The following is a 24,779-nucleotide window of genomic DNA, read 5'->3' on the forward strand; positions in this document are numbered from 1 at the left end:
ATCACATCAAAGTTCTAAGCAGAATTCAGTAAAGGGAGAGGGAAAAGAAGAGATGAACGATATGCCAGCAATCTCTTAAGAAAGGTTCCTGCTGCCACTTACATCCCATTGTCCAGAATTTAGTCTCATAGTTATGTCTAGTTAAAAAAAAAAAAAAAAGGCACGTCTGGTGAAAAAATTCTATTGCTATGAAAAAAGGGAAAAATGGGGATAGTAGATAGTGTAATCTGATGACATGAGCTTTATAGGAGCTAGGGAGGTTCAGGGAAGGGAGAGAAACAATGGTCTGGAAGTACAATTTTACCCCTCCCACATGGCCAGGGACGGCCAGCCCCGGCGCAAGTCCCTGTCCGGGGCCCTGGCTCGGCCCCCAGGTTGGAGGAGCCCAGAGTCCGCCCTCTGAGCCGCAGTCCGGCAGCGGCGGCAGCAGCTGCAGTCTGGAGGGTCCATGCTTGTGATTCTCAGTGGAGAGTGAAAACAGATTCATAAAGAAAACCAGCCCCCGTCGGCCACTGATTCTCAAAAGATGGAGGCTGCCCCTTCCTGTTCAAAATGCCTCAGGCGAAACATCAGAGGAGGAACCTAAGAAAGTCCCTGCCCCACAGGAGCCTAGTCAAGCACAGGCCTCCAAGGAGGTGGCGGAGTCGAACTCCTGCAAGTTTCCAGCTGGGATCAAGATTATTAACCATCCCACCATGCCCAATACCCAAGTGGTGGCCATCCCCAACAACGCCAATATCCAGAGCATCATCACAGCCTTGACTGCCAAAGGCAAAGGGACTGGCAGCAGTGGGCCCAACAGACTCATCCTCATCAGCTGTGGGGGAGCCCCGACTCACCCTCCAGGACTCCAGCCTCAAGCCCAAACCAGCAATGAAGCTGCGAAGACAGACGTGATCACTGAGATGCCGGGACCAAAGCCTGCAGCTGGGGATGTGAATGTCCCTAAAGCACCCGGAACCCTTGTGGGGCAGAGGCGGGAGAGCTGCGCCGGCGGCGAGGCAGCAGGCCGCACTCTTGACAGCAGCTGCACCAACATCCAGGGGCTTGGAAAGATGAGTTCCGATGGACTGGGATCCTGCGGCATCAAGCGAGAGATGGAGGCAAAGGAGAATTGTCACCTGGAGCAGAGACCGGTTAAGGCTGAGGAGGCCTCAGGGGCGTCGACGCCCTGGCAGGACTCTGTGTCTGAGCGGCCGCCCTGTTCCCACGCGGCCATGACACAATTCGCCATCCACAGCACTGAGAGGAGGCGCGTGGCCCTGAAAGACATCCGTACTCGGATTGAGGACCACCTGCCCTATCTTAAGCACATTGCCAAGCCAGGCTGGAAGAACTCCATTCGCCACAACCTTTCTCTCCGTGACATGTTTGTTCGGGAGACGCCTGCCCATGGCGAGGTTTCCTTCTGGACCGTTCACCCCAGGGCCGATCGCTGCTTAGCGTCGGGCCAGGTGTTCAAGCAGCAGAAACGACCCGGTCCCGAGCTCCGCCAGACATGACCATCAAAACGGAACTCGCGCTGCGCGCACAGGCGGAGGATGAAGCCACTGCTACCTCGGGTCAGCTCGCAGCTGGTGCCCGTCCAGCTCCCGCGAATCCGTCCCTGGCGTTGCAGCCCTCGGGGACGGTGCCGTCGCCCCTGGCGGCTTCCTCGTGAGCTCGCAGCAAGCGCGGCCGCGTCGCCCCCCAGGGGGCGCTCGCTGATGAGGGGGCAGCCGTCTCCCCTCTGCAGCACCCGCGAGAGGACGAGCTCCTGCGTGGAGAAGGGCCGTCTCCTTCGCTTCCAGTCCAGTCCATCAAGGAGGAAGAAGCCCAGCGCGCGGAGGAAACACTGCACTTAGGCCCATCAAAGCGGAGGGCCCTCGCTTGGAAGAGGGGCCCTCCCTGTCCCCGTCTTTCGAAGAGGAACCATCACACTCCTGGGAGGATTCGTCCCACTCTCCCACCCCAAGTCCAAGAAGTCCTACAGCGGAATCAAGTCCCCAGCCCAGTGCGTCTCGGAAATGCTCGTGATCAAGCGCAGGGCGAGGAGGGAGAGGAGCCGGTCTCGAGGAAACAGCAGCTGCTGCCTCCCTGCCTCGACGAGCCCGAGCCGCCCTTCCCAGAGGGCCCCACACTTCCCAGCCTGCCACGGAGCTTCCTTTCCTGGCAGACTCCTCTGAGCCCGCCGCCCCGCTCGGCTACTCCCGGGAGGAGGAAGGGCCTGTTAAGACTCCCATTAAGGAGACGCTGCCCATCTCCTCCACCCCGAGCAAGTCTGTCCTCCCCAGAACCCTGAGTCCTGGAAGCTCACACCCCAGCCAAAGTGGGAGGGCTGGATTTCAGCCCAGTACGAACCCCCCACGGTGCCTTTGGCCCCCTGCCTGACTCTCTGGGGCTGACGGATCTCAGCACCCCCCCGCTGAAAAGCGTTCCCCTCTTTGACTCACCCCGAGAGCTCCTCAATTCAGAACCCTTTGACCTCCCCTCTGACCCCTTTGGCAGCTCTTGCCCCACAGATATCGAGGTCCCCAAGCCAGGCCCCCCGGAGCCACAGGCTCCCAGCCTTTCAGCCAACTGTTCTCTGACGGAAGCCCTGGTTCTGGACACAATGAATGACAGCCTCAGCAAGATCCTGCTGGACATCAGCTTCCCCGGCCTGGAGGAGGACCCACTGGGCCCTGACGGCATCAGCTGGTCCCAGTTCATTCCTGAGCTACGGTAGAGACCTGGCCTTGCCCTTGTGCTCGAGCTGTCCGCCATCCCTGGAGCTCACGTGGCTTGGCAGTCCAAGGCTCCGTGCACCCCAAGCCTCCGAGTGGGGACAGCAGGCGGGGGCCACCCCCTCCTCCTCGCTCTACCCTGCCTGATTATGCCAAGGCAGCGGTCATGCCCTGGCTGCTGCTGGGACCTTATTATGCTCCCAAGAGAATCTGATTCCTCTACTCTCCCTGCCAGGAGCTAAAGGGTAGGAATGGCAATGGCAACGACGACAAGAGACTAGGAACTCCCCAAACTGTTTCCGTTCTGTGCCCAGCAGTCTCTCACCTTCCCTGATCCTTGCAGCGTGGCTCTTGTAAATAGTGTAAATTCTCCAAATTCTCCTCTAATTATAAATGTAAGCTTATTTCCTTAGAGCATTATCTAGAGACTGCCAGAAAGTGGGTAGGATGACCAGGGGTTTCCGTTTGCTTTTGTTCCTTGCTTTTAGTTCTAGAGAAGGGAGAACCTGCAGTGCACAGTTTCTTCCAGGCCAAGGTACCTGGACCGAGGTGTCTTTATGGTAGGCACTCAGACAAGCAGATCTGCTTGCCAGGGTCCTTTTTATTGCTCCTCCCTGCCGCTCCCCATGTTTCCAAGCCAGCTTTCCTGCACGAAGAAATCCTGGTTGAAAAGGTCTTTTGTACTGGGTCGAGAGTTGAATATAGGGTGGGGAGATGGATGCATCCGAAGCAAAGAGTGCGGGTACCCAGATGTGCCCCCATTAGATATTTCTCTGATAATGTCCCTAATCATGCCAGGGAGACTAGCATTGATGAGAACTCAGGCAGAGGCTTGAGAAGGCTGGAAGGGCCCCTGACCTGCCTAGCTTCTTAGCTTGCACCCCAGCTTTGCCAAGAGCCACCGTATGCCCAGCTGACCGTGTGAACGTGAGCCAGCCCAAGAACACTACCGCAACTACCTGCTCAATAAAATCCAGGGTGGAAAAAAAAGGGGGGAAAAATGGATATTGGGGAACAGTTGGCAGCCTCTGACACATGAATGAATGAATGAATGAATGTGATTCAACACACAGGAAGATTAGCCTAGGGCAGATTTAAAACATTTAACAGAAAGATAAAAAGAGAGAGAAGGAGGAAAACAGGATAGATGTGACCGCAACTAATCTTGTAGTTTGGGAGAAAGAAGGCAGCAAGTTGAAGGACTTTTTACATGATAGTCTCTGTATGGAGGTGGAGTAGGGACTTAAGAAACTGAAGATTCGAAAGAGCCGTTGTGGGGGATATAAAAAAAAGAGTTCTTTTTTGGGATATAGAAGGAATATGGAGTAGGGTTGATTGTCCAGGGAAAAAAGGAAACTACAAGATTTTTAGTGGCCCTAATTCATAGTCTAGTCCTCGTCACACCCTTCCATCGCCCTTCTGCCTGCGGGCAGATCATTTGTACTAAGGAAAAAGAATCATATAAAACATTTTTTGACTTCTTTGCTAAGTCAAATCAAGTAGATAACACTTTTTTACTGGTGCTGAGGATAGACAGACAAATACAACGTCAGGGAAATGTCAGGAAGACCCTCACGGACCATGGGTTTCTTACGATTGCAATAAAAGAAACCAGACTTAGGCTCCTGGGTTCCACAGAAGAGAAACTCAGGACATCTTAAGGAAAACAGAGAAATTGCAAGGATATCCACTGACCAGACTGGGAAAAAACTAGAAAGCCAGCAGGAGACAAGGCAGCTTCAGGGGACAGTGGCTTATTTATCATGGTATCTCTTTCATGTGGCCACCCTATCCAAGTCTTATATATTCTTCTCAGGACTGGACTTACTTAGTTCTCAGTCGAAATTCCGGAAGGAGCCAATCTGATTCACTTATGTAACTCTCAACAAACTTATTGGGCTGAGCCCTCTTCACACTAGGCTACTTTAGGGGTCATCAGCCAGCCTACCACAGTAGCACCAATATAATTGGTATCTTCTTAGTACCCTGTATCACCCAGCGTCCAGTTAATTTCAACAGGGAAAGTTTGATATAAAGAATTATTAGACCAGGCGTGGTGGCTCACGCCTATAATTTTGGTGCTTTGGGGGACCAAGGCAGGAGAATTGCTTGGGCCTAGGAGTTTGAGACCAGCTTGGGTAACATAACAAGACCCGCATCTCCACAAAAAAACAACAACAACAAAAATAACTGAGTGTGGTGATGTGCACCTGTAGTCCCAACTAACTACCCCAGAGGCAGAGGCGAGAGGATCACTTAAGCCCAGGAGTTTGAGGCTGCAGTGAGCTATGATGGGGCCACTGCACTCCAGCCTGGGTGTCAGTGAGTCCCCGTCTATTAAAAAAAAAAAAAAAGAATTATTAACCAGTAACAAGGGATTAATTATCAAGGGTAAAGAGGACTCTAAAATCATAGAAATAGTGGATACAGGGAACAGCCACTACTTCTAGGGCTGAGGCAGAGGACCCAAGGAAAGAACAAATTTGTTGGAGAGGACGCAGCTGTGACCCTCTGGTTGCTGAGATGCTGAAGGCTGGCGAGCAGGTGTCAGCAAGACCGACCAGAACACCTTCCACCGGGATGCTACTGAGGCTTCCTGGGAAATCCGCGGGGTGTTGCTGAAAGTGGCTAGCGAGACTTGCTGGGAAGCTGGCAGGAGACCAGTGGACTTGCTGGGAGTTCCCTCCGCCTCCCTCAATGCGATGCCACTGAAATCTGCTGGGGGATGAATGCGACTGGGTGTCTCCACGCCACTGGCCCCTACACAATGCAGAAGCAAGAAGAAAAAAGAACACGACAGAACGAAGCAGAGAAACTCCTTTCTCCTGCAGCTCCCTCCCTCATCCTGACAAGCTGAGCAGCGTGCCCACTGGCAAAGGAGAAATGTTTAAAAGGTTCAGCTCCACAGTCACGAAGCAGGGCAATAGAGAGAGGATTTGGAGCTAAGAAATGAATTGGTAACTGGCGTATCCACAAATCAGTGGCTGTCCCTGCACAAGGCTCAGCATAACTCATTTCCCAGAGCAGGGGTCAGACATGGAACATTCCATTCAGAAAGAAATGTTCCCTGAACCAGTACCTGGACTGGCTGGATGAGAGCCTGGGACTTAAAAAGAATCCAGAACACTGTTGACTTCAAAATTTCTAAATAAAAGGGAAGGAGAGGACAAGAGGATTTCTCTTCCATTCGCTCAGCACAGTTTTTTGTTTCACTTGGATTGTATGTTTATTTGGGATGTTGGGGGTCGGTGCTGATGGAATTTGCCAGGGGTGTGTGTGTGTGTGACTGATTCCACTGACCCAAGAAATAGAGAAATAATTCGGCTTCAGAATGGCCTGAACAAGAGCTGAGCAAAGAAAATCAACTGAACATCGGTGGACTTCAGGTACTTGCAGATCAGGCAAATTTATGCTTTCAATAAATCATTTTCTTTTTCCAGTCCTTGTGACAAAACCTCATAGTTTGTATGCTATAGGAAATGCTTTCAGGTCAGCCGTTTAGCAAGTGTAACTTTTTGCAATGGACTGAAAAGCACCCCCCCACACGCACCCAAATACATACCTGTGCAATACATTATGAATCATGATTACATAATAGTAGAAATTCTTTGACTATCAATGCTCTGAGAAATGGAATATGGATTTTAAGTCAGCTGTGATGCTCACATTGTTCAGTTGATTGTACTCACACTGTCATATTTCCTACAATAAACGTTGGCAAACAATAATCCTAAAACTAAAAATGTCATTTTAGAGGTATTTGCAAAGCACTATAGACTTTTATAGGATGACACGATAGAGGAATTTAGGAAACAGATTGATACTATCAGGAAGAAGAGTTACTTTCCCCATAAAATTAGCTCCACTTAAGAGGTCTGTCCTGTAATTGAGTTAGTCATTCATAGCTGAATTCTGCATTTGCAAGATGCTAGAATCAAATTAGGACCAGAATCCACTTGACGCCCATCGGTTGGTCCATATCACCAGTGAGAAATTGTCAAGTAGTCAGTGTTTCGAGGTTGCACACTGCTATCAGTTGAAAATTTATAAGCTGCCAGTGTTGGGCCTCAACTCTACAAACCAAAAACTACTTATATTATTCATAAAGGACTACTCTTAGGGAAGAGAATTATGTATCATTAACATTTTTTGTCCCATTTCATCTTTTAAGTTAAAAACAAAAACAATTGCTGCCTTTGGGACATTCCCAGGAATTTAATTTCTGGTTTACTGTGTTACTCATCCTCAAAAACTGTACACCTAATCATAGCTTTGAAAAATCAGTAAGCATGGGGCGGGGCAGTAAAACCGCAACTAAAGGACACGGGGAGCATTGTAGTGGGGAAGGGCATGCCTTTAACCCTCGCTTGTGTAAGGCAAAGATATAAAATGTAACCATAATGTTTGTATCCTCATAATACCCTGAAATAAAAAAACAAACAAACAAACAAAAAAAACACTGGTTGGATGGTAGAAAGAAGAAGGAAAAATTTAAAAGCCCTAACATTCTTTGAAGTTTTTATGCTAGAATTTGCTATTAACTTTGCAATATATAATCAAACAAAATAAAAAAAAACTAGTAAGCAAACAGAAGTTCTAGAGCAGTTTAGGAGTGCCTTTGAAATTGCACACAAATTTCAGGATACCTTTTATTTTTCTAGACAGGATCGAGCTTTCATCAGATTCCTAAAAGGGGGCTCAGAACTCAAAGGTTAAGAAAGGTGGGGGCGGGGGAGGTGAGCAGAGGTCTGCAGCCCTGTCCCTAACACACCAAGGACTGGGGTGAGGGTAGGGAACCACAACCTTGGAGAAACTGAGGAACGAAGCCACAGAGTAAAAGACTGTAAGTTGAATAGCATTAAAACGGACATTTTGTGTTAAAATTTCAAGGTTAATAATATATACTGTCCCCTGTATAGCATTTGTTTGCAAGGAGATAAGTCCCTTGGGGATTAAAGAGCTTTCTTATCTTCTGGCATTTTTGTCTCACTTGCACTCATCACTATCTAATATACCTTTTCTTATTTTTGAGACATAGTCTCACTCTGTTGCCCGGGCTAGAGTGCTGTGGCTTCAGCCTAGCTCACAGCAACCTCAAACTCCGGGGCTCAAGAGATCCTCCTGCCTCAGCCTCCCGAGTTGTTGGGACTACAGGGACGTGCCACCATGCCTGGCTAATTTTTTATATATATATTTTTAGTTGTCCAGACAATTTCTTTCTATTTTTAGTAGAGACGGGGGTCTCCTCTTGCTCAGGCTGGTCTCGAACTCCTGACCTTGAGCGATCCACCCGCCTCGGCCTCCCAGAGTGCTAGGATTACAGGCATGAGCCACGGTGCCCGGCCAACTTACCTATTGTTATTTATATTGTTTATTTCCTGATTCCTTCCATTGCAATGTAAGCTCCTAGGAGCAGGGATTTTGTCTGTTTTGTTCACCTCTGTATCCTCAGTGTTTGCCCTTGACACATACTGGCTTAACATTTGTAGAATTAAAAAAAAAAGAATTACAAATTGAACACTAAAAAAGAGGCAAAGAGCCGGGCGCGGTGGCTCACGCCTGTAATCCTAGCTCTCTGGGAAGCCGAGGCGGGCGGATTGTTTGAGCTCAGGAGTTCGAGACCAGCCTGAGCAAGAGCGAGACCCTGTCTCTACCAAAAATAGAAAGAAATTAATTGGACAGCTAAAAATATATAGAAAAAAAAAAATTAGCCAGGCATGGTGGCGCATGCCTGTAGTCCCAGCTACTCGGGAGGCTGAGGCAGGAGGCTCGCTTGAGCCCAGGAGTTTGAGGTTGCTGTGAGCTAGGCTAATGCCACGGCACTCTAGCCTGGGCAAAAAAAAAAAAAAAAAAAAGATGCTAACATATGGTCCAAGTGAAAAGTACCTAAATAAGCACTTTTGATGTGAAACAATCACCCAATCAAAAGAGCACTCTAGTGACATGTCACTGACAAGATTCTTTAATATTCATTTGTCATCTGGGTGCTAAGATATCCCTCTATGGAAAATGACTCTATTGACATTTTATCAATTTCCACAATAAAAGTACTTTTAAAAAATGTTAACAAATGGGGAGAAAGCCAACACCCAGGATAAAGGATTTAATCCAATATTTATTCCACACTCATGGTTCTCTGTAATCAGAATACAAGTCATAAGAACAATCTATCAAATCATTTGCTGATAGTCTTAAATAATGCAGCATAGCATTACTTTAATACTTCTCTGTTCTAGATTAAGTTTAAAAACTCAAACAGTGATCGTCGTTATCAATAAAAAAAGTTTTGGAGTTTAAAAAAAGGACACTATATCAAGCTGTTTCATAATTTAAGTATTTTCCGTTTATAAAAATGCTTTGGAAGCTTGAGGCTTGAATCTGTTTTCCTACTCATCTGCCCCACCCTCTCCCAATTACATGTTAGTATAGATTTCTGCAAGAATGCTAGACTTTAGACATTATTTTTTTCTTTAATATAGTACTTTAAAATCTGAGAAAGAATTCAAGGAAAAAAGATTACATGTCATGTATTTTTTCAAATAAAAAAGGAAAACTAAGCGAATAAATTTTAGGCATACTAACAGTGTCCCTTTGAGGTAGAATGCTAAAAGGACTTTTGATCAAATCACAGCCTAATTTAAACTTCTGCATCAGAAACTAACTTCTCATAAATTCTCTCTAACGGTTAACTGTGGAGAATATTAAGTATAACATACTAACAAGAGCCTTCCAAGATAATAAACAGTGGACAAGAATGTTAATCCTACAACTGCTGCCTTCATGTACATTGACAGCACATAATTCTCCTAAAGTAGACATTCAAGATCCATTCTCAAAGTCTTTAGCATTCTATTATGAAAAGCACAGTCATGCTAACTTCAGTACACAAACCATAATCCCACACCTACAAAACAAAAATAGAATTAGTGGCAGTTTATTGCCTCATACAAATTCAACCAACATGGCAATCATGCCAAAGGAATTAAAACATTTTCAGGACATATGTACAGACTGTACATTTCAAAAACAATTAAACAATAAAAATGCAAGAACAATCTGTGCATCATGTATCAAACTCAACAACTGGGTGAAAACATCAATGCAATAAATGGGATTACAAAGGCACTTCCCTACACAAAAGAGGAAATGAAAATTCGGCCTACAGGGAGCTTGAAGAGTGCATAACTACTGCACAATCAACTGGGGGGGAAGCAGATTAAATCAAACATTTATAGGATTCAATGTGATCCACTTTTACAAAAAATTTTCACACAGTCTCATCTTTGTTTTTATGTTGTTTTTCTTGGCTCTCTCGTTCTATACTTTGGCTCCTTCGATGTCTGTCTGACTGGTCCTTGCTATCACCATGATCTCGTTTATGGGAACGTTCTTTGCTTCCACTACGCTTCCTAGATTTTTCTTTGCTGGGGCTATGTTCCCGTTTTTTGGATTTTTCAACACTGTCAGTTCTTCCTTGACTGCCACTTCTACTTCGTTTATTTGATTTTTCTTTACTTTCATTTCTATGTTTACTTGACTTCTCTTTACTCCTGCTTCTACTTCGTTTCCCTGCATTTCTACTTCTACTCCTACTTCTGTGTTTCCTTTCTCTGCTTCTACTTCTACTGTGTTTTTTCTCTTTTTTGGAATCTTTTTTGTCATCTCTATGCCGTCTATCATCTTTGTCTTCTTTATGTTTCTTCTCTTCTACCTCTCCCCTATTTCTCTGTTCCTTGGATCTTTCTCTTGACCGTTCCCTCTCCTTTTCTCTGTCATTACCTCTTTCCTTATCATAGTCACGATCTCTTCTTCTACCTCTCTCATTTTCCTTTTCTCTTTCCCGATCCCTGTCTCTTCTATCCCCTTTCCTATCACGACTTCGACTGCGACTCCTATGCCTTTCCCTACTTCTGCTACGCCTGCGTTCTAACCCTCGATCAATACTCCGGGATCTTCGTCTTTCTTTCTCCCTTTCTTTGGCTTCACGCTCTAGTCGTTGGCGTTCTTTCTCTCTTTCTAATTCTCTGTCAAAGCTAGAAGACCCATGGCCCTCCCGATGATGACTTCTACTTCTTGATCTTCTTGGCGACCTCCGTGGACTCAGTGATCTCCTTGGAGACCTAAGAAAGAGGAGAGAAGAAGAAAATGTCAACGAATAAAACACTTCATAAAAAATTTTACCTTTTTTCACAGTAAACCTTTTAAAATTTGTCTTATATTTAAAAAAAATTTTTTTTAATTGTTTGAGACCAAGTCTCGTTTTGTTGCCTGGGCTAGAGTGCAGTGGTGTCATCATAGCTCATTGCTACCTCAACTCCTGGACTCAAGCGATCCTCCTGCCTTGGTCTCCCAAAGAGTTAGGATTATAGGAGCGAGCCACTGTGCACAGCCCATAGTAAAACTTTATCATTATTATTATTTAGGTCTCCAGCTGACATAAACATCAAGAATAACCAAAGCAAAAAGTTTGGTTGTTCTCATTTCCAGATGCAAATTTTGTTGAAAATGTTCTGAAAGAAAACCACCTTTTGAGGGGTAGAAGTGACAAACTAATAAAATGAACAGTATACACAGAATTTCCTAAGAATTTGCCACTGATTTCTGGGAACCATTAAGTTTGTATAAAGCATATTTTAAAAATAACCATAATTCAAGAGTCACACTACCTTGAACGTCTGCGTTCTACATGTCTGTCTATTTCCTCAGCACCTTCTTTCCCGTCTTTCTTGATTTTCCTAGGTCGGGTTTTAATCTGTTGATCGATATTTTTCTGAACTGGAACTGGAATTCTTGGAAACAAGGTAGAAAACCACTCCAGTTTTGTGAGAAAAGACCGTAGCATTTCTCCAATGGTCATTACACAGCCTCCACCAGCCTTCACATCTAGGTCCTACAGAAACACAAAAGATGCCCTAGCCGTCAAAAAATGTATTTCAATATATCTATGAATACTATAAAATATTACCATCTTTGGAATCTCAAGTACAAAAAAAATGCTAACAAAATTTTTAATTTTTGTATCCTAATCTGGTAATGAATGATACAGAGAAACATTTGGGCTTAGCGTGTGCATGCAGGTGAGAACAAACCCTGCAGCCTCATGGGCATAAAGGGAACTGATCTCACTCAGTTAACAATATGAAAAAGCCCCTTACAATTCTAAACTAAGTGGAACAACTGATTTAAATTTACATTCCACATACCTACTAAGTATGTATTTATTTCTGTGGACATATTTGCACACATCATACCTAGCAACATAACCTAGCTACATATGAACTACTTTAGACAATTCCTGTCTAAAGGTTATCTTTTAACAGCTCTAATAAAATGAAGCCCTAATAAAACTGGAAGCAATAGCAAACCAACTGCCATGAAGCAGTGAGGTTTTCTAATTTAGAGTTATGTAGAAAATAAATAAATGAACAAATAATTGGAAACGCATAATCCATGATGACCATTGTCTCTGAAAAGGGTCATTACCGCATGAAGGCCTTCTTGCTATGCCCTCTCACAGCTCAGGACATGTTAGTCAGCTATTGTCAGTCCCAAACCTATAGTGCAAGCACACAAGGAAAGTGAGATTTGTTATCTAAACAGGAAAACAAGAGCTAAAGGTAAAACTGCTTGCACTCACACACATTTAAGTGTTCAGATATACAGTATTTCCAAATATAATCGCTGCAGATATCTAAGGAAGAAAACAATAAGTTAGCTTAAATAGAGGACCTCAGGTTTGTAAACATAATAAAAAACAGATTAAACAGAGGCATTCAGAAACAAACCTAATACACAACACCAATTATGAAGAGGGACATGCTTTTTTAAAGACAGGTGATTCAGTCTGAAAAACTTTCATCTAAAGAGAAAAAAATCTTTAAAGATTGTGATTTAAAACACTTTTTGCTTTTTCTGGGTTGTTAAATAGCTCAGTTAACAGGCAAAAAAAAAGAAAAAAGAAAAAAAAGAAAAGAAAAAAGAAAAAAAAGAAGAAAAAAGAAAAAGAGTTGAGAAAAATTAAAATTCTCCATGTCTAAATGTGTGAGATTTTTTTTAGGTGTGCACATAAATAACAAAAACACAATAGATTTCCATTAGAACCATCCTTTAATTCAACAAATTCTTTGGGTGAACTTTTAAAACAGACTACTGAAACACAGCACTCATTGATTGCTTTATGTACCTTAAAATACACAGCAGTGGTGGGGATAGATATACAAACAACATAGCTCACTGATGAGTACATTCTGAGATCATGGACTTCTCTATGTAAGCAAATTAATACATACGTGATTTAAATCTGACTCAGTAAATTTCCCAAAGTAACTCAAGTTTTAGATTTTGGAGCATTTTGGGTTTTGGATTTTGGAGCATTTCAAATTTTCAGATTAGAAATATGTAATCTGTAATTTAAGAAAAAGATTTTAAAAATATATATATAGTGGACTAAGAGTCAGAAAATTAGAATTAAAATGTATTTCTTTTGTCACCTTGAACAAGTCATCCAAACTCTCAGCCTATTTAAGTCACACCCAGCTCTTCAATTCTGCATTCTATGCAAGTGGGAATATTGATATTTGGAAGAAGTTAAAGGGTGAAGAACTGAAATGTTCCAGAAGGAAAAAAAAAAGCTACAATTAGTATTCTATGTGCATGTCTTTCATCATTAATCCTGAGCATGGCCCATCTTAAAAAATAACTACCAATTGTACAATTCAGGATGAATACAATACACACAATTAGGAAGAGAAAATTTTAATAGTTACCAAAGCACATTTAAAACAATATAAAAGTAAGAAAATAAAACTCAGAAATTTAACCTAAGATATATAAAAGGTACCAAGTCTTAATAAAAGGATATTAATTCTAAAAGTATTTGACTAAAATAAATTTAACTACAGAAAACTGTGGAAGACATTGCACCTCCAGTAAACAAAAGATATTTTAAAAAACGAGAGTAATCAGAAAGAAACTAATTATTACCCTTGTTGACATACCTCTTCATCATCAAGGAAGGATTCAAACCAGTCCCATAGATCTGTAGGGGGCTGTGTATATCTAGAATTACAAAAGACTTATTAAACTCATGTGAGTTAAAAATGAGATATTTACTGGAAACGTAGATAAACGCATGCTCACCTTATATACATAAATCCAAGTGCTCGAATATATGGAGAGTCCGTGTGTGTTATAAGACCCATCACTTGCTTTCGAGTTAACTTCAGAGTAAATAACTTGTATAACAGGCAAAAAGCAGTAGAAACAATTCCTCCTGTTCCAACACCTCGAACCTTTAGGGCAAAGGACAGTTATGAAAAAGTAGTAAAATAGGTAACAGATACTTAACACCAATTGATTAATCCTATTAGGTATTAATAACAAGCCATAATCCAGACCTAAAAATAGAGTATCAAAAAACCACGTTTTGTAACTCTATTCACTGGATATTTGAATTTAGATTAAAAATAAATTCTTAAGAGCTGCCTACAAATTGTCATTTAAGTGTGTAGCTGACAGGCAGAGCTTTAGTTTTCTAAATATAAACTTAGTTATCAGACACAGAAAAACCAAAAAATGCACGTACTTCTACTTACCCCTCCGCACATCCCTGTCTGGCCCGCTGTTTTCCTGCTTCCTTTCTCCCATGGTTCAACATGTGTGACCTGAAAATAGAAAAGAGGAACACAACAAACATTCATACTTTGAATTTGTTTAAAAGTCTGATTAAAGCCCAAGTCCATAATACAGTAGCTCTTCCAAAATTATTTTGGCATTAAGTATATATTATGTTTACTGACATTAAGTATGTAAATCATGTTGGGAAAAACTGCCCAGACATTTAAAGAACACCAATAAAGCTACTAGGGTTTAACAAAACTGTAACAGCTTTATAGAGATGAAATCCCATTTAACTAGCTGTATAGAGAGCTGATATCTATGTGTGGGAAATATTTCAACTTTGTATCTTATTATGAGTTGCTTGAAAAATAAAAATTTTCATTTAAAAAAGGATTTAAGTCTCTGAAGTAAAAAATATTAATGAAATGAAGTTCAAGTTTTTGAAAAAATCTTTAAAATACCTTCAATAGTCCAATTTAATGATAATTTTTAAATCTACATTATAAAATAAAATAACTTGAAGAAAATCTGCTAAAACAGTAACAAGTTACTTCTGGTGCAAAATGCCAGAATTTATTTGTATATCTTTTCACCAAGATCAGGTTCATTCTTGATTAAAGATAAATTACAAAAGCCACACTTACACAGAGATCATTCTTGTAATTTATCTTATGCCTAATTATGCGAACCTGTTTTTTCCCAGACTATAAACTATGTCAAAAACAGAGTGTGAATAGTCATTAGTATATACTAAGTATAATCAAAGATGAGGCCGGGCGCGGTGGCTCACGCCTGTAATCCTAGCTCTCTGGGAGGCCGAGGCGGGCAGATTGTTTGAGCTCAGGAGTTCGAAACCAGCCTGAGCAAAAGCGAGACCCCGTCTCTACTAAAATTAGAAAGAAATTAATTGGACAATTAAAAATATATAGAAAAAATTAGCCGGGCATGGTGGCGCATGTCTGTAGTCCCAGCTACTCAGGAGGCTGAGGCAGGAGGATCGCTTGAGCCCAGGAGTTTGAGGTTGCTGTGAACTAGGCTGACACCACAGCACTCTAGCCCAGGAGACACAGTGAGACCCTGTCTCAAAAAAAAAAAAAAAAAAAAAAAACAAAGATGATAGAGTATCATCTTTGTTAAGGGGAGTATCCCGCAAAAACCATTCTTTGCCCAAAAATAGCCAAAAAATAAGAAGAATATCTGCTCTAAAATAGATAGAACCCAAAAGGTCTTTTGGAAAGATCAGACCCATCTTTGTTAAAGACAAAAAAATCCTGTTCTTTCATTCTATGTATTTCTAAAACTATTTCCACCCACACATGGTAACGTTGTATATTCTTGAAAAATGGCTTCAGACAGAAAAGCATGCATTTAAATTTAAGCACTATACTATTTTGCTCATCAACTCCTGCAGTGCTTTACTGTTTCCTTTCTTCCCCACCCCCCAGCTTGCTGTGTAAATGAGTTTCAATTCCTTAAAGGCTAGCCAAAGTAAGGGGTGGATGCAATACAAAATCAAATTACAAAGTTGGAAGCCTACATATTGATCCAAACATCTTAATAATAATACTTGAGTCTTTAGTTTTGTAATTGAATTTAAAAATAATTCCTGGTAGAGTCTTAAGTTGTCTCAAAACACAACATCTGAAATTTGAAAACGAGTTTTTCTTCCAATAAAATTTTGCCTATGTTATAAAGCAGAACCTGCCACAAAAAGAGCAGGCACCCAACTTTCAACTGTTTAAAGTTTACTGCATAAATAAAGCTAATGGTTAACTATTCGCCATACTGTATCCATGCTGAAAAGGTCTTACCTTTTAAAAGCTAAAAAAATCTAGTTCAAAGAATTATACTTAGACCTACTATAGACTCTTTGAAGGGGATAGCAAACTTATCTGTGTACTTTACATACCCAAAGTTAAACTGTATTACTCAAGATCTATTTTCTATAAAAAGCAACTAGCATCCTAAAAAAATATATATTAAAAAAAATAATCCTTCAATAATCTAATCACTTAACTTGGGGAAAAGGTGGACAAAAGAGAAATGTCCTTTTGGTAACATCTCTCTACACATATGTTCAGATGACAGAAAATACTTTATGTGGTCTGTCAAGTTTCTAAGAATCAATACAGACAAAACAGATTGCATATTAGATGCTCTAGCAAAAATATTTAAAGACCACTAACGATATTATTAACATTCTTTAACATATAAAGTAACCTTCGGAGGCCTGGAAGATATTTTTAAAACTACATAATTTGCAGAGAAGTGGAAAAAGCCTATCTATTTGGTGAAGAAAAGACCAAAACCATTGGCCAAAAAAAAAAAAAATCTAACTAGCCGTTCACTTAACCAGGGAAATGCATTTACGGCGATTGAGCATGATTAATAGTGCATACCTCTACCTGCGACCCTGGGCTGCTCCGAGCCTCGCTGCAAGACTGAGTCAATCCTGCTAACGAAACAAGAACTGAGACAAGAGTGCAGTGAGGAGGCGCCAGGTGAGCTCCCCAGCACAGCCAAGCCAGCACCGACCCTGCCGCAGAAGCCCAGGGCCCAGATAATTCTAAATAAGCCCAATGCACAGGTGGCTGAGACCTTTCATTCCTGACTTCCTTCTGGGAAAATTTCCAGGCCTTCTGTACACCTCTTGAACTGGCACCTCTCCACCCTCAACCCTCCCACCCCACCCGACACACGCTCACGGACCATTTCCCCTGTCTGGATCGGATAGTACCAACAACACGAGGCCAACACTGAAGTCATTACACGCCCTGGCCCGGGGTGGGCGGAAGAAGCACCAACAAGTTGGCGCTGAGTAGATCCACGTCAAAAGGAATAATTTCAAAACTGTGAACTGGAGAGGCTTCTAATTACTCTTTTCTCCTCTCCCCAAACCCTCTTGCCCAACTTCTCCCAGGGGTGGGCAGGAGGTTGAGGGAGGAGAGAGATCAACAGTGGCGGGCTCTCTAGGCCCTAAAAATCTGAAAAGGAAACGAGAGGGCGGCCCCAGTCCGACCCCTCCCGGACACACTATAGGCCGCAGCTCCCCATCTGTCCCACCTTCCCCCACCCACAAATCCTCAGATCTCGGGGGCCGCCTCCGCCCGTTTCCTCCATACCCTGTCTTCCGAACTTACCCACAAGCCCAAGGCCTAGGTGCTTCGTACCTTAAAGTATATCTCGTCCACTACCTCGTGGTAGGTCTTGAGCTCGTAGAGCTGCACTTTGAAGTAAGGCGACGACAGGATGTTGGTCAGGATCATGGGGTTGAGGTTCATGGTCTTCTCGTTGCCCCACAGCGGCAGGACATTGCCCTGCTTGCCCGAGACCGCCGGCTTGGTGGCGCCGCCGCCGCCGCACTGCTGTTGCTGCTGAGCTGCGGCAGCGGCTGCCTGGTGTTGCGGCTGCGAGTTGCCTGTCAGCGCGGGGCTGTTGTTAGCCATGTTGCGGCGGAAGGAAGGAGGGAGGGAGAAGGGAGGAGGGAGGGGGCCCAGCTCGATCTCGCTCTTCGGGACAACGGTCCGGGACCCTACTCCATGGAACGCCGTTGGGAGAGGGGGCCGCCTCGCTGTGCCCCAGCCAGCTGAGGGAGAGCAACGGGGATGCCGACAAATGAACCCCGGGTCGAAAGCAGACGGCGAGAAGCGAGCCGCGAGAACTCCAGGCAGAAGGCGAGCCGGCGGCCAGGGAGCGCGATCTCTTCCGCCAACTGCCCCTGGGAACAAGATGGCTGGCCGGCGGATGTGACGCCACACGCCCCAGCGTTCCACGCTCAGCCGGCGGCCAATCAGAGACGCCCAGGTGGGCAGGAGATTCCTCTTCCTGGTTCCGTGCGTTCTCTGCAAGCTGAAGTCTCCGCGGTGGCCTACTGTGACTGTCTCACAGGGGAGTTCCCCTGAGAATTGGGGATCGAGGGAGGGAGTTGGAAGCCCAAGCTGTATGTTTTAGTATTTCGACTGGGGGCCTGCCTGATTTCTCTTCTCGAGATCCGGCAGAAAAGGGTTCGCATGGCTGCGATGTGCTTTCTAACTGGTGACTGACTTCTGCGGAGTATGCGAGAGGATTTCCTGGGTTCTTTAAGATTCCCTGGAAGGGACAGTGGTCAGGGACCCCACTCCTCCATGTGGTTCAGATAAAAGAGCTTTCTGTTTTTCTCTGTCCTCTAGTGTTCAACTGGAGGTCTAAATGTTTGAGCCTAAATTTATTTCAACTGTAAGATTGGAATAACATCTGGCTGAGTTGTTGTGAGCATTAAAAGAGCTCCTGTACCTGTAGCGCCTAGCAGAATCTTCCAGGCATCTGGTAGGTGCCTTGAGGCCTTTCAATTCTACGGATGCATTCTGGGTGGTAAACATTGGGCGAGGCACTGATTGGGGGTGAGGGGTCGGGAGGAAGTTTGGAAAAGGTGTAGAAATGAGTCAGAATCGGTCTGCCTTCTCGAAAGTTATTGATAACTTAGGCAAGTTTCTTTGTGTTTGGGAGTTAAGAGAAGACAACAGAGGGCACTAAAGTTTCTACAGGTGTAACCGGTATGGGCAGTTTTATTGTCCAACGGCCTGAGCATATATAGAAGCAGGGAAGCTCAGGCTCACTGGAGAGTAAATAGTCCAGTTTACAGGGGTGAGGAGATACACTATGGGGGAGTAATGGCTGTGAAGTGCCTGGAATGCCAAGATGAAACATTGGAAATTTAATGACATTTAAATCCAAGTGTTACATAATTAAATCCATGACCCCAAAGTCTACTTTAAGATGTTAATGTTGCTAATATTTTCTGGCTTCGATCCATTCTTTACAGAGATTGCTGGAGTCATTCCAAAAGGGCATCACTACCCTACCCAAAAACCTTGGATGGTTCATTTAGTGACATACTAATTGCCAAAATCTAATGACCATTTTGATTCTTCATCCTATTTGATTTCTCTTTGTGGCACTTTTTATCATTAACTCTTTCCTAGAAACTTTTGGGTTAGGAAGTTTGAAAGTGGCGATCTTAATTTCAGCGGCACATACTCAGAGGAGGGGAAGTATAAGACAGAAACCTTGGGGAATATCCACCCTTAGATGAAGATGAACCAGGAGACAGTGGTATGACAATGCAAGGAAAGATAAAAGATAAATGAAGAAATTGATTGATACTTTTTTTTTTTTTTTTTGAGACAGAGTCTCACTTTGTTGCCCCAGCTAGAGTGAGTGCCGTGGCGTCAGCCTAGCTCACAGCAACCTCAAACTCCTGGCTCAAGCGATCCTTCTGCCTCAGCCTCCCGAGTAGCTGGGACTACAGGCATGCGCCACCATGCCCGGCTAATTTTTTCTATATATTTTTAGTTGTCCGATTAATTTCTTTCTATTTTTAGTAGAGACGGGGTCTCGCTCTTGCTCAGTCTGGTTTTGAACTCCTGAGCTTAAACAATCCGCCCACCTCAGCCTCCCAGATTGCTAGGATTACAGACGTGAGCCACCGCGCCCGGCCTGATTGATAAATCTTTAGAGCTGTACAGTACATGAGTGATCATCCTGTCTAGTTCCTTTATTTTACATTGGAGGAGAACTGAAACTCTGAGAGAATTAGTTTTTACTTCCTAGTAGATTTTGTTTTCCTATATAGTAGTTTATACTAACTTAATTCCAAAGAAAAACTGATGATCCTAACCTTTCTCAAATGAATTATCCATTGAAAACAATTTTGTGGGGGGGATACAATTTTTTGAACCCAGTCCTTACTTTCCGTGTGTATACTTTTTGCCTTGATAATAATGGTTTGTTAACTTTACACAGTGACACTCTAATTGTCAAATATTAAGAACTTTTTAAAATTCCCCAGATACATTTCTGTGAAGTCTTAGACTATCTTTACTTCTAGATTCTGGATGAGGAGCTCAGTAGAGAGGTTGCAGTTTGATATCTCAGTCTCAGTGGGATCAAACTCAGGGATCTAGGTATTACAATAAAGTCCTTTACATATTCCCTACAATAGCCTGAAATTATTATTATACTGTTACCCCCATTAAAAACCAAAAAAACTATTCAGGTGTAACTGAGGAACACTACACACTGCACATAGGTAAAGCTGTCAAGTTTGGTTTGATTAGTTTTGACATATATGTACACTATTAAACCATCACCACAATTAAAATAACAGTCATCCGTCATCCTCCAGTTTTCTTTGTGCCCTTTTGTAATCCATCTCTCCTTCTGACTTCATCCCCAGGCGATGACTTTCTGTCAATATAGGTTAGTTTGCATTTTCTTGAATTTATATAAATGCTCACGCCTGTAATCCTAGCACTCTGGGAGGCTGAGGCAGGAGGATTGCTTGAGGTCAGGAATTGGAGACCAGCCTGAGCAAGAGCGAGACCCTGTTTCTACTAAAACTAGAAAAAATTAGCCTGTCAACTAAAAATAGAAACAAAAAATTAGCCGGGCGTGGTGACTCATGCCTGTAGTCCTAGGTACTCGGGAGGCTGAGGCAGGAAGATCGCTTGAGCCCAGGAGTTTGAGGTTGCTTTAAGCTAGGCTGACACCACAGCACTCACTCTAGCCTGGGCAACAAAGCGAGACTCTGTCGCAAAAAAAAAATAAATAAATAAAAATGAAAAAAGAATTTAAATAAATGGAATCATATGTTGTTCTCTCTTTTTAAAATTTGTTAATTGTGTATTTACCAAGAGAAACTATTCCTTAGCCCACATATTCATAGCTCAGGAACACAGGTCATTTACAAACTTCTATGTAATTCAACCCAAAGAAATTATAATATATTCCAAAATTACTTTGCATTCTGCAAGATATCAGCCTTCCTCGTCTTAAAATCTTTCATGAAATCATAATTTCTGTAGAAATATGTGTATGCCTTCTTTCTTGGTTCAGCCACAGGAAACTTAGAGCTGCAACCCCGAAGAATACAAGGAATGTTCCAACGATATGAAATCATAGATGCCTGGCCAGAAGGCCACTCATCTGGGGTTTCATCAAAGCACTCAAGCCGTGGTAGTTACTGTCCTTGATAGGTATGTCAACCTCAACAGGTCCTTCCTAGCTGATGGAGAAATGAACTGCCTTTGTTCTCTTTTTTGCCTGCCTTTGACTCACCATAGTGAGATTCCTCCTTCTTGCATGTATCAACAGGTTGTGCTTTGTTTTTCTTTTTAATTACTGAGTAGTATTCTGTTGTGTGGGTCCCAATCATTGAAGGGTATTTGGGATTGTTTCTAATTTGGGGCTATTACAAATAGGTAAACATTAGTGTACTAGGTTTTGTGTGGCATTTTGTTGTTTTGGCTAAATATCTAGAAGTGGAGTGGCTGGGTCATATGGTAGCTGTATGTTTAACTTTTTACGTGATAGCCAAACTGTTTCCTACTAACAGTATGTGACAATTCCAATTGCTCTATATCCTCACTAATACTTCATATAATAATTTTTTTTTAATTTTAGCTATTCTACTGGATGTGTGAGGTGTTATCTCAATGTTTTAATTTACATTTCCCTTACCACTAATGATGTTGAACATCTTTTCAGGTGCTTATTCACATTCATATATCTTCTATTGTGAAGTAATTTCAAATCTTTTGCCCATTTTATTACTTTGTCATATAACTGAGTTGGAAGAGCTCCTTACATGATCTGTATATAAATTTTTTGTCTGCTATATATTGCAAGTGTTCTTACATAGTCTGTGGTTTGCCTTTTAATTTTCTTTTTTCTTTTTTTTGAGACAGAGTCTTGCTCTGTTGCCTGGGCTAGAGTGCTGTGACGTCAGCCTAGCTCACAGCAACCTCAAACTCCTGGGCTCAAGCAATCCTTCTGCCTCAGCCTCCCCAGTAGCTGGGACTACAGGCATGCGCCACCATGCCCAGCTAACTTTTTCTATGTATTTTTAGTTGTGCAGCTAATTTCTTTCTATTTTTAATAGAGACGGGAGTCTCACTCTGGCTCAGGTTGGTCTTGAACTCCTGACCTTGAGCGATCCTCCTGCCTCGGCCTCCCAGAGTGCTAGGATTATAGATGTGAGCCACCACACCTGGCCTTAATTTTCTTAATGGTGTCTTTAGAAGAGCAGTTTTTTTATTTTAATGAGGCCAATTTATCAATTTTTTGTTTATGATTCCGGTTTTTTGTGTTCTGAGAACTACCAATGCCAATTCCATAGGAGAATAGAACAGTATCCTCCTATATTTCTAAAAGTTCATAGTTTTGGATTTTACATTTAGGTCCATGATCCATTTTGAGTTAATTTTTGCCTATGGTGTGAATGAGGGTTAATGTTCATTTTTTTCCCCCACACAGCTATTCAGTTGATCCAACACCATTTGTTGAAAAGACCTTTCTTTCCCTTTTGAATTGCTTTAACACTTTTGTCAAAAATCAGTCAACCTGCTATGTGTAGTATACTTCTGAACTCTGTTCCATTGATCTTCATGTGTATCTTCTCACCAATACCAAACTATTTAGCCACTGTAGCTTATACTAAGTTTTAGAATCAGGTAGGGTAAGTATTCCAACTTCATTCTTCCTTTTTTTTTTTTTTTTTTTGAGACAGAGTCTTGCTCTGTTGCCCAGGCTAGATGCCATGGCGTCAGCCTTGCTCATAGCAACCTCAAACTCCTGGGCTCAAGCGATCCTTCTGCCTCAGCCTCCCAAGCAGCCGGGACTACAGGCATGAGCCACCACGCCCGGCTAATTTTTTGTTTCTATTTTTAGTTGACAGGCTAATTTTTTCTATTTTTAGTAGAAACAGGGTCTCGTTCTGACCTCAAGCAATCCTCCTGCCTTGGCCTCCCAGAGTGCTAGGATTACAGGCGTGAGCCACTGTGCCCGGCCTCATTCTTCCTTCTTAAAAGTACTTTTGTTACTCTTCATCCTTTGCATTTCCATCAATTTAAAAGAAGAGGCTGGCATGTTGGTATGTATAAGTGCTCAGTAAACATGTATCATTCTTGAATAAATGAATAAAGGATTAAAATGATTGCCATGGGTAACTAAAATAACAGAAACTGAACATTTGATTGCTCAGAACAACCACAAATTTAGAGGAACATAAGAAGCCATTGACTAATATACCCAAGAACTAAAAATCTGATATGATTGATGATTTGTTCTGAAGAATCAAGGGTATTAGACAAAGCTATCCCATCTCCTTGGTTGTGATTTCAAAACACTGAATCAGATAAGATATGAATTGAGATTTAAGAATTTTTAGAATTCCTGCAGATTATATGGGGCAGAAAAAAAAAATTGTTAGGAATTAACTAGGCAAATAAAGGGGAATGGATATTCTAAGTAGGGCCAGCCTGCCCAAAGGCTCTCAGGCATGAAAGAACAGATGGTGTGTTTGGAACAGGTTGTCACTGTTACAATACTTAAATTTTTTTCAGGGGTGATATTAAAAACCGGTATAGTCATACAAATGCATACTGGCTGAATAGTAGCCCTGAATATCTGCTTATTTGTCATCTTTGACCAGCAGAATTAGGGTCTTTTGCCTTTCAGCTAATCATTCCAAACACCAGGCATGCAGTGATGGACATATAGTAGGTACTAAGTAAATATCCACTGAATATTTACTTAGTGAACGAATTATTAGTTCTACTTGTCTGGAAAGTAAGACTAATCCAAAGCCTTCAGTGAATGTGAGAATAGTCCAAGAAATCAGTTAATGCCATGTCAGGGGAGGGTAGAAAATAATATACCTGAAGGACATGTGTCTCAAAGATGCAGCAGTTTTATTCAAGAGAGCAGTATCACATGTAAGATAATGTAAGAATAAACCTGAATTATTTAAATTGTGGTCATTTTATTATAAGGGATTATATATTTTGGAAAATTACACATAAAAAGTATTAAAGTTATCTAAATCACCTTAAAAATGTTATAGCAGCCTTATTTTCTTTTAAATCTAACAATTAACTTTAATTCCTATGAGGAATCTAAATTCTGATACAATGTTTTGCCAGGGACATTTTTGTTTGGCTGCCAACCATATAGCATGGCCAGGGTTACAGATGGGAGTGATCTGCTCAGCAGATGGGTCATAAATTCGTTGAGACCAGATTCATTTTGAGATGTTGACAAGAAGTAAGGAATATTCAGAAGTTATATCTCAACCTTTGAAGAAATCACACAAGGAGGGGTTAACTGTCACAATCTCTTACAAAACTATTCTTTGTGTGCCTGTAGTATCAGCTACTTGGGAGGCTGAGGCAGGATTGCTTAAGGCCAGGAGTTCAAGACCAGCCTTGGCAACATAACGAAACCCTGTCTCTTTTTTGTTCTGTTTTGTTCTGTTTTTTTGAGACAGAGTCTGGCTCTGTTGCCCAGGCTAGAGTGCCATGGCGTCAGCCTAGCTCACGGCAACCTCAAACTCCTGGGCTCAAGCGATCCTTCTGCCTCAGCCTCCCAAGTAGCTGGGACTACAGGCATGCACCACCATGCCCAGCTAATTTTTTCTAT

The 24,779-nt window shown here is 42.4% G+C and overlaps 1 protein-coding gene and 1 pseudogene across 1 annotated transcript; one reads left to right on the plus strand and one right to left on the minus strand.

The window, feature by feature from the left end:
- Positions 1 to 313: 313 nt before the first annotated feature.
- On the plus strand, positions 314 to 2,707 carry LOC105813728 (annotated as a pseudogene).
- A 6,448-nt stretch (positions 2,708 to 9,155) lies between these two features.
- Positions 9,156 to 18,064, minus strand: PRPF38B (pre-mRNA processing factor 38B). Its single transcript, XM_012648540.1, has 6 exons — positions 17,495 to 18,064; positions 14,300 to 14,368; positions 13,845 to 13,996; positions 13,703 to 13,763; positions 11,372 to 11,595; positions 9,156 to 10,825 (listed from the first exon to the last, which is right to left on the minus strand). The coding sequence occupies exons 1-6, from the start codon at positions 17,768 to 17,770 to the stop codon at positions 9,973 to 9,975; spliced, it is 1,635 nt and encodes a 544-aa protein (XP_012503994.1). The 5' UTR covers positions 17,771 to 18,064; the 3' UTR covers positions 9,156 to 9,972.
- Positions 18,065 to 24,779: the final 6,715 nt, after the last annotated feature.

This window comes from Propithecus coquereli, unplaced genomic scaffold (assembly GCF_000956105.1).
Source record: "Propithecus coquereli isolate 6110/MARCELLA unplaced genomic scaffold, Pcoq_1.0 Scaffold289, whole genome shotgun sequence".
Classification (NCBI taxonomy): domain Eukaryota; kingdom Metazoa; phylum Chordata; class Mammalia; order Primates; family Indriidae; genus Propithecus; species Propithecus coquereli.

Coding starts and splice junctions, on each gene's coding strand:
- PRPF38B (XM_012648540.1), bottom strand. CDS start 17,770: ATGGCTAACAACAGCCCCGCGCTGACAGGCAACTCGCAGCCGCAACAC. Junction 11,596..13,702: donor CCTTCCTTGATGATGAAGAG/GTATGTCAACAA, acceptor GTGTTTCTGTAG/GACCTAGATGTGAAGGCTGG. Junction 10,826..11,371: donor GTAGAACGCAGACGTTCAAG/GTAGTGTGACTC, acceptor CCTCTTTCTTAG/GTCTCCAAGGAGATCACTGA.